The sequence below is a fragment of the Garra rufa genome, chromosome 9 (genome assembly GCF_049309525.1).
Source record: "Garra rufa chromosome 9, GarRuf1.0, whole genome shotgun sequence".
In the NCBI taxonomy this organism is placed as follows: domain Eukaryota; kingdom Metazoa; phylum Chordata; class Actinopteri; order Cypriniformes; family Cyprinidae; genus Garra; species Garra rufa.
The window spans coordinates 838,148-852,450 of NC_133369.1; the positions used below are offsets into that span (position 1 = coordinate 838,148).

A 14,303-nucleotide genomic window follows, 5' to 3' on the forward strand; every position below is an offset into this window, starting at 1 on the left:
CCACTGTTATCAAGGATGTAGCACTATCTGATCACTTCTGTATTTTCTTTGATATATTGATCTCTGCTACCACTGAATCTAGATCTGTCTCTGTCAGAAAGAGATGCATTAATGATAACACTAGTGTGCTATTTATGAAGGCTATATCTTCAATGCCAAGCATTTCTGCAGACTCTGTTGATCTTCTCCTGGAGTCCTTTGACTCAAAAGTTAAGAATGTCTTTGATGACATCGCACCTGTGAAAATCAGAAAGATGTCAGGCAGACAGAAATCGTCGTGGAGAAAATCAACAGCAGTACAGAGTATGAAAAGACAATGCAGAAAAGCTGAGCGGATGTGGCGGAAGACGAAACTTGAAATTCACTATAGCATCTATAAAGACAGCCTTCATGCTTTCAATGTTGAACTAGGTAAAGCTAGACAAACATTCTTCTCAAACCTTATAAACAGCAACTTAAACAACACTCGCACTCTTTTTGCTACCGTTGAGAGACTAACAAACCCCCCTAGTCAGATCCCTAGTGAAATGCTCTCCGACAGCAAATGTAATGAGTTTGCTTCCTTCTTTTCTGAGAAGATCAATAATATCAGAAAGACAATCAGCACACCCTCAAGTTATGCAGAGGTCAGACAGATTCGACCGCAATTTCAAAAAGTAGTCACTATGTCTACTTTTGAAGCAATCGATAGCAACATTTTGGAAGAAACAGTACAGCACCTCAAATCATCAACCTGCCACCTTGACACACTTCCCACATCTTTTTTCAAAAGTGTGCTTAGCTGTTTGGAAGCAGATCTCTTAGAAGTGGTGAACACCTCACTTCTTTCTGGGACTTTTCCAAACTCCCTGAAAACTGCAGTTGTTAAGCCCCTTCTGAAAAAGAAAAATCTTGATAACACCATATTGAGCAACTATAGACCAATATCAAATCTTCCTTTCATAGGTAAGATTATTGAAAAGGTTGTTTTTAATCAGCTGAACCACTACATAAACTCAAACGGATACCTGGACCACTTCCAATCTGGTTTCAGACCACATCATAGCACAGAGACAGCGCTCATAAAGATAATAAATGATATTCGCCTAAATTCTGATTCTGGCAAAATATCAGTGCTGGTATTACTAGATCTCAGTGCTGCGTTCGACACAGTCGATCACAACATTCTGCTAGATAGACTGGAAAACTGGGTCGGGCTTTCTGGGATGGTTATAAATTGGTTCAGGTCATACTTAGAAGGGAGAGGCTATTATGTGAGTATAGGAGAACATAAGTCTAAGTGGACGTCCATGACATGCGGAGTCCCACAAGGCTCAATTCTAGCGCCGCTGTTGTTCAGCCTGTATATGCTCCCACTAAGTCAAATAATGAGAAAGAACCAAATTGCATATCACAGCTATGCAGATGATACCCAGATTTACCTAGCCTTATCGCCAAATGACTACAGCCCCATTGACTCTCTCTGCCAATGCATTGAGGAAATTAACAGTTGGATGTGCCAAAACTTTCTTCAGTTAAACAAGGAGAAAACGGAAGTCATTGCATTTGGAAACAAAGATGAAGTTCATAAGGTAAATGCGTACCTTGACGCTAGGGGTCAAAAAACAAAAAATCAAGTCAAGAATCTGGGTGTGATTCTGGAGTCAGACCTCAGTTTCAGTAGCCATGTCAAAGCAGTAACTAAATCAGCATACTATCATCTCAAAAACATTGCAAGAATTAGATGTTTTGTTTCCCGTCAAGATTTGGAGAAACTTGTTCATGCCTTTATCACCAGCAGGGTAGACTATTGTAATGGTCTCCTCACCGGCCTTCCCAAGAAGACCATTAGACAGCTGCAGCTCATACAGAACGCTGCTGCCAGGATTCTGACTAGAACCAAAAAATCAGAGCATATTACACCAGTCCTCAGGTCCTTACACTGGCTACCAGTTATGTTTAGGATAGATTTTAAAGTACTTTTACTAGTTTATAAAGCACTCAATGGCCTAGGACCTACATACATTGCAAATATGCTCACAGTATACAAACCTAACAGACAACTCCGATCACTAGGATATCAAGGGTTCACACAAAACAAGGGGAATCCGCTTTTAGCTATTATGCCGCCCGCAGTTGGAACCAGCTTCCAGAAGAGATCAGATGTGCTAATACATTAGCCACATTTAAACGCAGACTCAAAACTCACCTGTTTAGTTGTGCATTTATTGAATGAGCACTGCGCTACGTCCAAACAGACTGCATTATTTTATGTATAATCATTTTACTGTGCTAATTAATTTTAAAATAGGACACTAGGAAAACACGAAAAAAACAGTCTATAATCCTGACATTAAGACAGTAAAAATGATTGTACATACAATGCAATGCAAAATCTTGATTTAAAATTAATTAAAACAGTAAAAAAAAAAAAAAAAAAAACATTAGAAATTATTATACATGAAATACAATGCAATCTGTTCGGACATAGCACTGTGCTCATTCAATAAATGCACAACTGAACAGATGAGTTTTGAGTCTGCATTTAAATGTGACTAATGTAGTAGCACATCTGATTTCTTCTGGAAGCTGATTCCAACTGCAGACGGCATAATAGCTTAAAGTTTTATGTGCAGCAGCAGTATTCCTTACATGCTCACACCAGCATGTTGTGTATGTATCAGGGTTGGGGTCAATTCAGGAATGAACTCAACAATTCCAATTCAAAGAAGTCAATTCAGGGAAATTCCACTGAATTCCGTTTATTGCTGTTTCTGAGCATTTATTTGTGATTGCATTTAGAGACATACATTTGAACTTTATTTACGATGCTTTACAAATACCAAGTAATGTATGGAATAGAGTTGATCAAATACAAGTAAATAAAAATGAGAACTGTACATTATGAATTAATAATTAAATGACAGTGGTGATAAGTTCCCTTCCGGAGGGAACTCTACGATGCATCCTGGTTCAGGACACTATGGGAACTGCCTTCAGCGTGACCGGTTCTGAAGCTCTAGTAAAACAACAACAATGAACCTGACATTGGCCGGCGCCAGCCCATGACGTCATTAACAAGGCGCCTACCAGTATAAAAGGGCGCTTGTGAATACATCAACCATCTTTTTGTTCTTCAGATCACCTTGTTCTAAGCGTGAGTACGATGGCAATGCCCGGAGTTAAAATGTTTAGGAAGTGTGCTGATCCATGTCCGAGGAGTCTGACACCGGATGACTCACAAAGCCTATGCGTTATTTGTTTGGGTGAAGAGCACGCGCGCTCTGTTCTTGAGGGGACAGAGTGTGTGCATTGTGAGGGCTTTTCACTCAAAAAGCTCCGCTCTCGTTTGTCCCTTTTCTCGAGGGAATTGGGACATTCATCTGCCCCACGCGGCTCTGGTCCCGCGGCAGCCGAGGCTGCCCGGCGGCTGAGATCGTGGGGTTCGCAGGTGGAGCTCGCTGACGAGTTTGAAAGAGGCGTGTGTCTCTCGCGCCCGTCAGCGAGGGACGAGAGCGCGCTGCTGGTGGAGGATGTGTTATCTCTCACATCCTCGGATCCAGCGGCGAATGCTCTTTTGGCTGCTAGCCAGGGCGAGCAGGAAGTGGTTGAGATGGGCGAAGATGAGTCTTCTGAGTCTGTCCAGCCCTCCTGCCCCGCGTATGTGGAGCTGATGGCCGTCATCGAACGCGCCGCCGCGAGATTAGATCTGCCGTGGCGGCGCGCGTAGGAAGAGATCCCTCACGGTAGACTAGATGAGAGGTATCTTCCTGGCCACTTCAGGCCACCTCCTTTGAGCCTCCCATTCCTTTCCGACCTCCATGCTGAGGTCGAGAAGGCATGGGACAAACCATACTCGGCCCGTATTCACAGGCATCAGCATGTCAACTATGCTGATGTCGAGGGAATGCGCGAGCACGGGTACGTGTTGATGCCCCCTGTGGAAGATACCTTGGCTGCTTATCTTTCATCAGGGGTGACGTCGACACTTAAGGCTCCAACCCTGCCATCCAAGCCGCTAAAAGAGACATCGCGGCTGAATGGCAGGGCATACGCGGCAGTGGGTCAGGCTGCTGCCGCCCTGCACACAGTGGCGGTGTTGCAGGCGTACCAGGCTGATCTGCTCAAAGATCTGGACCAGGGCCTGGGGCTTTCCCCAGAGGAGGTGACTGAGCTGCACCGCACCACTGATCTCTCTCTGAGTGCCACCAAGCAGACGGCGACCGCGGTTGGTCGCGCTATGTCTGCTTTGGTGGCCACAGAGAGACATCTGTGGGTGAACCTGACGGACATCGGGGAGAAAGATAAGCGCTTTCTCCTCGATGCCCCGGTTTCGCCTTCCGAATTGTTCGGCACGTCTATAGAAATGGTGGTCGAGAAATTCAGGGATGCGAAGGCGTGCTCAGCGGCTTTTAAATCCTTTATCCCTCACCGGTCCGCGCCCTCGCCCAAATGCCGTGGAAAGCCTGGCACATCCTGGTCCGAGGACCAGAGACAGGGCCAGGTGGCTAGTGTGGCCACTCGAGGCCCTCCTCCACCACGGAGCAGGTCTCAGAGAGAGAAAAAAAAAAAAAGGGAAAGAGTTTTCTTTAGGGAGAGAGGAAAGTTTAGTAACCCCCCCCCCCACCCACCCCCCCCCCCCGTGAGGATTTATTCAGGCCTCCTATCTCTGAGAGTTGCGCTGACGAGATTCCCCTCTCTGGAGGTTCTTGTTTAGGCTGATTTCTCACAGTTCTATCAGATTTGGGCAGTTCTAGTAGCTGGTAGGCTCCCTTGAGCCTCGCTTTTACACTGAGCGTATTGTGGTAGGTCTTCCCTTGGTGAAAGCCCTGTTTTGGACCTCCAGAGTTCACTCCTGAACCCTGTATAGGCGCTTAGAGCTCTGTCCAGATGGTAATTTAGTATGTAGGCTTTCTGAGCCTCATTACTATATTGGGGCTGAGTGTAGTAGGTCTCCCCTCATTGTTAGCGAGTTGTGTTGTTAAGACCTCCACTCCTAGATTTTCCTGCCACGGTGAGCGTTGTCAGGGTGTTGTAGGCTTCCTCTCGATTGAAAGTCTTTCTGTAGAGGCCTCCGCTCTTGGCTGCTGCTGATCAGACCTCCTTTCGCCTGGTGGCGTTATGATGTCGGTCGTGCTCTTGGTCTTCCCCATGGTTCAGACTTAGAGCTGTTAGATGTGTTCTCTCTTTGTGAGAACCGTCCAGTTGCAGCCTTCGCTCCCCTTAGTGCTCCGCTTATAGTACATCCTCACGGTATATAGCTGGTAGGCCTGTTTAGGCCTCGCTAACTACTTGTTCTATGCTTTGAGCCCCGCTGCCAAAGCTGAGTGTTGTCAAGGCTCTCTCTTTCAGAGACTTGAAGCCTCCACTCTACAGAATCCTGTGTGTGGGTTCTAGGGTGAGTTCATGTACTTGTAGCATTGGGTGTAGTCAGGTCTCCCCTCAGTAGGATTTCTATTTGAGACCTCCACTCTCGAGCACCTCTCGCTAGGAACTATTAGACTACCACTCACCAAGACTGAGTGTTGTCAGGCTTTTTTTCTCTCTTTAGAGATTCGTTTCAAAGCCTCCACTCTACAGAGCCCTGCTTTCAGCATTTGGGCCCTGCTGTGAGTCCTGGTATTCTCTAAAGCGTTGAGTGTAGTCAGGTCTCCCCTCACTGAGAGCATGTTGGGTGAGATCTCCACTCTTATGAGCTTCCCTTAGGTTCGAGCGCTGTTAGGCTTCCTCTCATTATAAGAGTCTTGGTGAAGCCTCCGTTCTCCAGAAGCTCCGCTTCCAGTGCTTTGGAGTGTGAGTGTAGTTAGGTCTCCCCTCATCGAAATGTATGGGTGTGAAGACCTCCATTCCTAAGAGCTAGGGGTGTGAACATTGTCAGGCGTTCCTCTCATTCTAGAGAGTCCTCTGTAGCCTCTGTTCCCCGGAAGCTCCGCTTCAAGCACTTTCCAAGCGTGAGTGTAGCTATGTCTCCCCTCACTGAAGTAATTTGGTGTGAGATCTCCACTCCTTAGAGCTAGGAGATTGAGCGTTGTTAGGCTTTCCTCTCATTTTTGAGAGTCTCTGTGAAGCCTCCGTTCCCCGGAAGCTCCGCTTCTAGTACTTCCAGACGTGAGTGTAGCTAGATCTCCCCTCACTGAAATGTATTGGTGTGAGATCTCCACTCCTTAGAGCTGGGAGGTTGAACAGGCTTTCCTCTCATTTTGGAGAGTCTCTGTGAAGCCTCCGTTCCCTGGAAGCTCCGTTTCTAGTACTTCCAAGCGTGAGTGTAGCCAGGTCTCTCCTCACTTAAGAGTTCTGAGACCTCCACTCTTAAAGGCTGGCGGATTGAGCGTTGTTGGGCTTCCCCTCATCTAGAGAGTCTTTGGTGAAGCCTACGTTCTCCAGAAGCTCCGCTTCTGCACTTGCAACCGTGAGTGTAGTCAGGTCTCCCCTCACAAATAGGGGTTATGTTTGAGACCTCCACTCTTAAGAGCTGATGGATTGAGCGTTGTCAGGTTTCCTCTCATTTAGAGAGTTTTCTTGAAGCCTCCGTTCTCCGAAAAGCTTCATTTCCAGGCTTCGCTGCCGCCTGTTATGATCTAGGGTGTTTCCCTCGCTATGCTCTGGGCACCTTTTTTTAAGTCCACAGTAGTGGCGAGTGCTCACAGGAAGCTCTGAGCACTCCCTAAAGTCCATGTAGGGTGGTAAGTGCACACACACGAGTCTTTGGGCACTTTCAGGAATCCACCTGAAATGGTAAAGATCCCCCTTTAAGAGTAGGGCTCTTTTCTAAAAACCTGTAAGGTATGGGTTACGCAGTATTTCTCCGTTCCCATTCTAGAGTTGGTTCTAAAAACCCCTGGGTTTTTCCAACTCCACTCCAGACAGCACTATTTTTTAGGACTGAGTGTCGCTAGGCTTCCTCTCATTTGAGAGTCTTCCTGCAGAAGCCTCCACTCTCCTGAATCTCCACTTAGGTGGTTCTATTGCTTAGGCTCTTGGAGCCTCATGAATCACCTCCAGTGTTGAGTGTAGATAGGTCTCTGACCTCCACTCCCAGAGTTCCCCGCAAGCACAGTGTTGCTAGGCTTCCTCTCATCTAGAGGGTCTTTCTGAGCCTCCGCTCTTCAGAACCCCCGCTCAGTATGAAGGCTTCATGGCAAGCTTCACTACTTTCTGTAGCGGTGAGTGTAGTTAGGCCTACTCTCGCTTAGAAGTATCAGGCCTCCACTCCTAGGAGTTCCGTGCTTGGGTAGCCGAGCTAGCCGTGACGTCGGCCCAAGCGATTTCTCGCTGGTAGTGGGGAGTGATGTTCCCTCTTGACTCCTCAATCAGTCAGGTGTTCACTTACTCCTCAGCATGGTAGCGTTGGTATAAACGTTCCCACAGTGTCCTGAACCAGGACGCAGCGTAGAGTTCCCTCCGGAAGGGAACGTCTAGGTTACGTATGTAACCCCTGTTCCCTGAGGACAGGGAACGAGACGCTGCGTCTCGTAGCCATGCTTCGGGCCCCACTTACGTCTCCGTCAGACAAAAAGATGGTTGATGTATTCACAAGCGCCCTTTTATACTGGTAGGCGCCTTGTTAATGACGTCATGGGCTGGTGCGGGCCAATGTCAAGTTAATTGTTGTTGTTTTACTAGAGCTTCAGAACCGGTCACACTGAAGGCAGTTCCCATAGTGTCCTGAACCAGGACGCAGCGTCTCGTTCCCTGTCCTCAGGGAACAGGGGTTACATACGTAACCTAGACGTTTCTGGATGTACTATACATTAAATATATGATCACCACATAATATATGTCTCAACTCACAAACAAATGAGTCATGTTCATTCATGTATTTCATTCACTTTTTATTGCATCGAATTATCATCATTTCCTGAAATGTGGCATCATGCTTAACATACTAAACATACAGTACTTTGTGTTTCTTTTATATCTTTGTTGTTTATGTAATTTACAATATTTAATGTACTATAAACTATTAAGCAAATCAAGTCAAATTATTGTATTTAGCAACTCAAGTGGAATTTAGTGGAATTTATTTGATTTCAATTCTGTTTCCTGACATTCCAATTCAATTCCAATTCCATTTCCTGTCAGCTGCATGCAATTCCAATTCCATTCCAGGAAGTGAATTGGAATTTACCATTCATTCTCAATTCAATTCATTAGTGGCCCCAACTCTGGTATGTATCAAGTCTTAGTACTTGCTCTGCTACAGCAGCAGCGTAGCAGATCTACTCCACCAAGACCAAATACATTAACATTGTCATGTACATTACCAGGCCATTCCCTGTGAGAGTTGTCATGACAGAAATATTGGTCAGTAAAATGAAAGAGCATTTTATTTTTTAGGGGGGCCCCTTAGCTGAGTCAGTGCACGGGGCCCAGAATTCCCAACGACGCCCCTGCAATGTCATGAAGAGAAAAGAAGAGACTCTATAACATCTCACTGTTACTGATTCATCAAGCAGCTCAAAGTATTATGGGTAGAATCTCTGTACAGTCTATTCTGATTCATCAGCAGTTTGACTGATGATTTATATCCAACATTAAACCCAGGATAGAGCGGCTGAGTGAATGTGGTCTGGACTGTGTGGATGAGGCTCATTGTGTCAGAGACGCTGTAGAAGGACAGAGTTCCTGCACTGAGATCCACAAACACTCCTATTCTACTGCTGATGGACTTCACAGGAAGATGAGTCCAAATGTTATTATGTATAAATGAGCAACGGGAGGGAGAGCAGAACAAACTCCAGGACTGATCATTAGATCCAAACACATACTCTTTACCCCGTCCCTTCCTGTTGATGCTTTTATATGACACTGATATAAAGACACGAGTCCCATTCCACTCCAGCTCCCAGTAACAGCGTCCACACACACTCTCTCTACACAACACCTGATACCAATATTCAAATCTGTCTGGATGATCAGGATACGACTGGACTGTGCCAGTGTATGTAATCACTTTGTTGCTCTCAGACAGACGGAGGCGTCTATTCACTGTGTTCGGATCCAGAGTGAGTTGATGGCAATCTGATGGAGATAAAACACAGAATCAGGAATTATGAATCTGTTTGATGTTTTCATGTAGCTGAACTCTTCATGTCCAGTGTATCATCAGTGTCTCAGTACAGATGAGCAGATATCCTGAGCAAATCATCATTTACATCATCAATTAGAAAACTCTTCTTTCACCTTCTACAGGAAGAACATGAACACACTCAGTGAGTTTTTCTGCTTGTTTTCTTATTGACTTACATCGTAGCAAGTTGTTCCTGGTCCTGGGAACAATGTTGGTGAATGTAACTGTGGAAATCAACAGACATGAACAGTGTGATTCCCATGATCCTGCATCCATTCCTAAGACATTTCTAATATGATGATATGAGATGATGATGGACTCATTTCTGAGAGCAGATGAATATCCAGGACTTTACCTCGGTCTGAGATCTTCTTGAGCTCCTCTTTGCAGAAATCCTTCAGTTTGTTTCTCAGCTGACGGACAGATACTCTCAGGTCATCAGAAGAGATAAGAGGGTTAAAGAGATCATCATTTCCATCTGTAGATTGAGGAGGTGCTGAGAGAGACTGGAAACGCTACAAAAAAAACAGAAATCAAAACTCATCAGCTCCACACTTCACCCAATAACCTGCACCAACATCAGATTTGACGGATCTTTAGCTTCAGCTTCATTCTTCTCATATTCATTAAATCACTTTAGAGCTACAGATTCTAGTATTTGACACTTACACTTTATGAGAACTTTCTAGGAAATAGTTTGGATTAAACTCATGAAATGTTTCTCTGTGAGTCTCGTGTCATTGTAGGATCTGGCTCAAGTCCACTATGATCCTGTTCTTCTAGATCTGTGTTACCTGCAGGAACTGGATGTGATCCTGTGTGTGTGAAAGCTGCTCCAGCTCAGCGTCTCTCCTCCTCAGATCATTGATCTCCTGCTCCAGTCGCTCCAGTCGTCCTTCAGCTCGACTCAATGCTTGCTTTTCCTGATCTCTGATCAGTCGTATCAGCTCAGAGCGTCTTCTCTCAATGGAGCGGATGAGCTCAGTAAAGATCCTCTCACTGTCCTCCACTGCTGTCTGTGTAGAGCGCTGTTAGGACACACAGTGATTCAGGCTTCAGTGGGACTGAAAGAGACAAGAGAGTCTGAACTGAGACTGAGACAAACTTCTCTTCTTCTCCAGACTCACCTTATGAGACTCCACAGTCTCTCTCAGCTGCTGAACATCTTTCTCTCTCTGCTGGATTCTCTGCTGGAACGTCTTCTGCGTCTCCTTCAGCTGCTTCTGCGGGACAAACGGATGATGGTGAATGTTACAGAAAACTACTGACACTAAATCATCATCTGAACAGATGAATCCAGTAAAAGCAGAGCTGATTACTGATGGTTCATAATCCAGAAGTGATGATCAGTTCCAATCATCATACATAATTTATCATGACGATTAAAACCTGTTTCACACTGACAGTGTTTCTGCAGAACTTGTCCTTAGACTGATTAAAAAGTATATATTTTGTCAAAGCTCAGGTGAAATGTTTACTCCATTATTTTATATTGTTTAATCAAAGCCTATTTTATGAAAGCTTGTGTTAATAAAGGTTTCCGGTACATTTTCAGGAATCAGTGAAACTCTTCCAGCAGCTGTTAATTTCTGCTGTCGTGTGCAGTGTGAATGCTGTAAGCTGGTAAAATGGGTACCAATATAAACACACATGAAACGAGTTTCAGAAATATTTTATGTCTAGTTGTAAATACCTGTTTCTCTGTCCTCTGTTCTGCAGCTGATACAGTGTTGTGGTTTTTATGTTCATCCATCGTACACAGCACACATATACATTTCTGATCAGTGTGACAGAAAATCTCAAGGGGCTTCTCATGTTTCTGGCAGATCATCTCCTGCAGTCGTCCAGTGGCATCAGTCACATTGTGTCTCATACGTTTAAACAAATTCTCATGAACTTCAAGGTGATTCTGACAGTAAGAGATCAGACACATCACACAGGACTTGACGGCTTTGTATTTTCTTTCAGAACAGGCGTCACACTCCACATCTCCAGCTTCAGCCAAACAGTCAGCAGGACGTTTCCTCACCACTTCAGCCAGAATGGTGTTTCTAGCTAAAGCAGGTCTTGGACTGAAGGTCTGTCTGCACTGAGGGCAGCTGTAGACTCTCATCTGATCCTCCTGATCCCAGCACCCTGTGATACAGCTCTTACAGTAACTGTGTCCACACTGGATGGTCACAGGATCCTTAAGGAGATCCAGGCACACTGCACACTTGAACTCTTCCTGAAAAACGCTGGCTTCTGCCATTTTTTGATACAGAGACTCAAACACACAACAGCTCAACCACACTTCAGTTTTTCTTTCTCTGAGCACACGTGTTTCCTGTTTCCTGGTTCTGTGTTTGAGGTACGCAGTGTTGGGGAGTAACTATGAAACGGAATTACGTAATTGAATTACAAAATAAATGTAATTGTAATCAGTTACAGTGACTGAGAAAAACGTTTAATTACAGTTACTCATTCAAATAAACAATTACAAATGAGGTTACCATCTGAATTTTTCTTCACACACACACAAACACACACACACACACATATGGACTTCTTTCATAAATTGCATTGGCTGCTCTTAAATATGAGACACATGTTTCAGGAGTTTAAGACTGTCACAGTTCTGTCTGTTTTTGTGCATTGGTTTCTCCCATTGTCTCCCCCTGTTGATCTGTTTACTTTGGCTCAGTCCTCATTTTCATGATCCCCTTCACGTGTCTTTGATTATCAGTTACCCTTTATAAGTCTGTCTGTGTCTTTAGTTTACAGTCGGTGTTGGTTATATGTGTTTGGATGTCCGTCTGTGTTCCTGATCATTCCTGGCATTTCTTCTGTGGATATATATTAAAGACTTTGTTTGAATGTAACTGTCACGGATTAGGCAGGAACACACGAACAACGACGTAATAAAAAGACTTATATTTAATAAATCAAACAGAATACAGGTAGACACGGGAACACCAGGGGAAAACATCCATAAAACATTAAAGACCGACAAGAATACAGGGGAAAGCACACACCTTATATACACAGACTGATTAAACATCCAGGTGGAGACAATGAAGGAGGAACCAAACACACACTGAACTGTGGGGGAGAATGGGAGAAACCAACATGAATGTCCGGGGATGTGACAGTAACTTTGTGTCTCCGTCTCCTACTTCCACACCGTCCTTAACAGAAAGACAGACCAAATAGTTTTTCTCGTGCATTTCCCCCACGTTTGTTTTTCTGCCTTTTTCCCAGCCAACCATAACCCTGACACGCGGAGTACAAGCCCGAGCCCACTGTGGATGGAGAGCTGCGAGCTGCGAGCGACAGAGCTGTCATTGCACGGAGCGACAGCGAGGAGTATCGCCATAGAGCCTGAACCTACCACATCCGACCAGGTGCGAGAGCCGGCTACAGCATCCGCGAAGGTGGAGTGCTACATAGAACAAGAGAGGACTATAGAGAGCCTGGTCCACTGCGCCACCGCTGGGGGTGAGCTGGGAAAAGACTCTGAGGATCTAATAGATTTCTTTACTGAACTACCTGCCTGCCTGGACTTCCCACCCACCCTCCTTCTTATGCCTATGTCTGCATCTGCCGTATCACTGCTGTCCTCTGACAGCCCCTCTGCTCACCCTCGGCCCACCATCTGTGCAGTGGGCTCGCCGCAGGTCTGCCAGCTTACATCGGCGTCATGGCTGGAGGGTCCCTCATGTCCGTCTCCAGCCTCAGAGTCCAGAACTCTGCCTCGGCCCTCCGATCCTGTGGCTCCTCCATGGCTCTCAGCTCTCTCGTCTCCACCGTCGCCTATCGGCCCACCAGCTCCACCGGGCTTCCTCGTCCCTCCAGCTCCGCCTTGGTTGGTCGTCGTCCCGCCATCGCCTCAGTACTCTACTCCTCCGGCTGTGCCTCGTCGCTCCGTCCCACCGGCTCCGTTGGGCTCCTCACTCCCTCCAGCTCTGCCGCGGACCTCCGGATCTCCGCCTCCACCTCTGTCACCAGAGCCATGGGCTTTCCCATTGGCCCTCCGGACCCTTGGTGTCGCCCATGATCTTCGAAGCCTCCTCCCATATTGACTCTCTGTGTTTCTGCCATTTCGCCCTTCTTGTCCTTTTTGTTTTGTTGTTTTTGTTTAAGGCATGAGGACACGTCTTCCGGGAGAGGCGTGTAATGTCACAGTTCTGTCTGTTTGTGTGCATTGGTTTCTCCCATTGTCTCCCCCTGTCGAACTGTTTACTTTGGTTCAGCCCTCATTATCGTGATCCCCTTCACCTGTCTTTGATTATCAGTTACCCTTTATAAGTCTGTCTGTGTCTTTAGTTTACTGTTGGTCTTTGATGTTGGTTATACGTGTTTGGATGTCCATCTGTGTTCCTGATCATTCCTGGCATTTCTTCTGTGGATATATATTAAAGACTTTATTTGGATGTAACTTTGTGTCTCCGTCTCCTACATCCACACCGTCCGTAACAAAGACACAGAATTGAATGTATATGCATTATTTAAGTTTAACAGTTTTTTTTTCAAGGCATTGTTAGATGTCAGTGTTTCCTGTCATAGATATGCAAAAATTTGATTTCAAAAACAGTATCATAGCTATTAAACTATTTCTTGTTATGATTTTAAAACTGTATTTAACCTCAGAATGATCTCAAAGTAAATAGAGTTGCTAAAGTGTGATTTTGTGGTGGCTGTGCTTTAAATTAAACTAATTAGTTATCATAAACAGTATTAATTCAAGTGATGAAGGCTTTTGAAAGTCTGACAGTAATCAGGGTTGAGTAATACTATAAGGTTAACCCTGTTTGGGTTAAATGTTCAAAAATGATTAACAACTGAAAACATTCAAAATTTAGAAAAGTACATTACAGTGCATTACATTGATAAAGCAATTTAAATAGTAAGACTACTTAGAGAGTAACTTGTCATTTGTAAGCTATTACATTTCCAAAGTAACCTAACCAACACTGGAGGTACCTGTGTACAACAGTGTATGTAAGATTTTATGATTATTAGTGGTTTTCACACTTATGATTATAAAAGGAAAAGGTGAAAAATAAGCTATTTAATAAAAAAATTAAAAACTCAAAGAGGAAGGAACACCCATTTACAACATGAAATGGAATTTACAACAAGATCATGGTATTATTATCATCTGACCTGTAGTATCGTTCAGGTATCTCTGCATAAGGGGCGTGTTCTTGTCTCCATCTGCTCTCTGATTGGCTGGAGACGCGTGGCCCCGCCCCAGCTGGAGTCTGAGAGCGTC

The 14,303-nt window shown here is 45.0% G+C and overlaps 1 protein-coding gene across 1 annotated transcript in view; it reads right to left on the reverse strand.

Moving 5' to 3' along the window:
- The window catches only part of LOC141342446 (uncharacterized), a 41,734-nt gene extending 30,434 nt beyond the window's left edge, over positions 1-11,300 (reverse strand). Inside the window, exons 1-8 of the mRNA XM_073846894.1 lie at positions 10,743-11,300; positions 10,177-10,272; positions 9,844-10,077; positions 9,405-9,564; positions 9,226-9,273; positions 8,857-9,000; positions 4,412-4,529; positions 4,091-4,226 (exon numbers count right to left, since the gene is read on the reverse strand). Of these exons, the coding sequence (XP_073702995.1) occupies positions 4,091-4,226; positions 4,412-4,529; positions 8,857-9,000; positions 9,226-9,273; positions 9,405-9,564; positions 9,844-10,077; positions 10,177-10,272; positions 10,743-11,300 (1,494 nt within the window). The remainder of the gene's footprint in view (positions 1-4,090; positions 4,227-4,411; positions 4,530-8,856; positions 9,001-9,225; positions 9,274-9,404; positions 9,565-9,843; positions 10,078-10,176; positions 10,273-10,742) is intronic.
- Between the last annotated feature and the right edge of the window lie 3,003 nt (positions 11,301-14,303).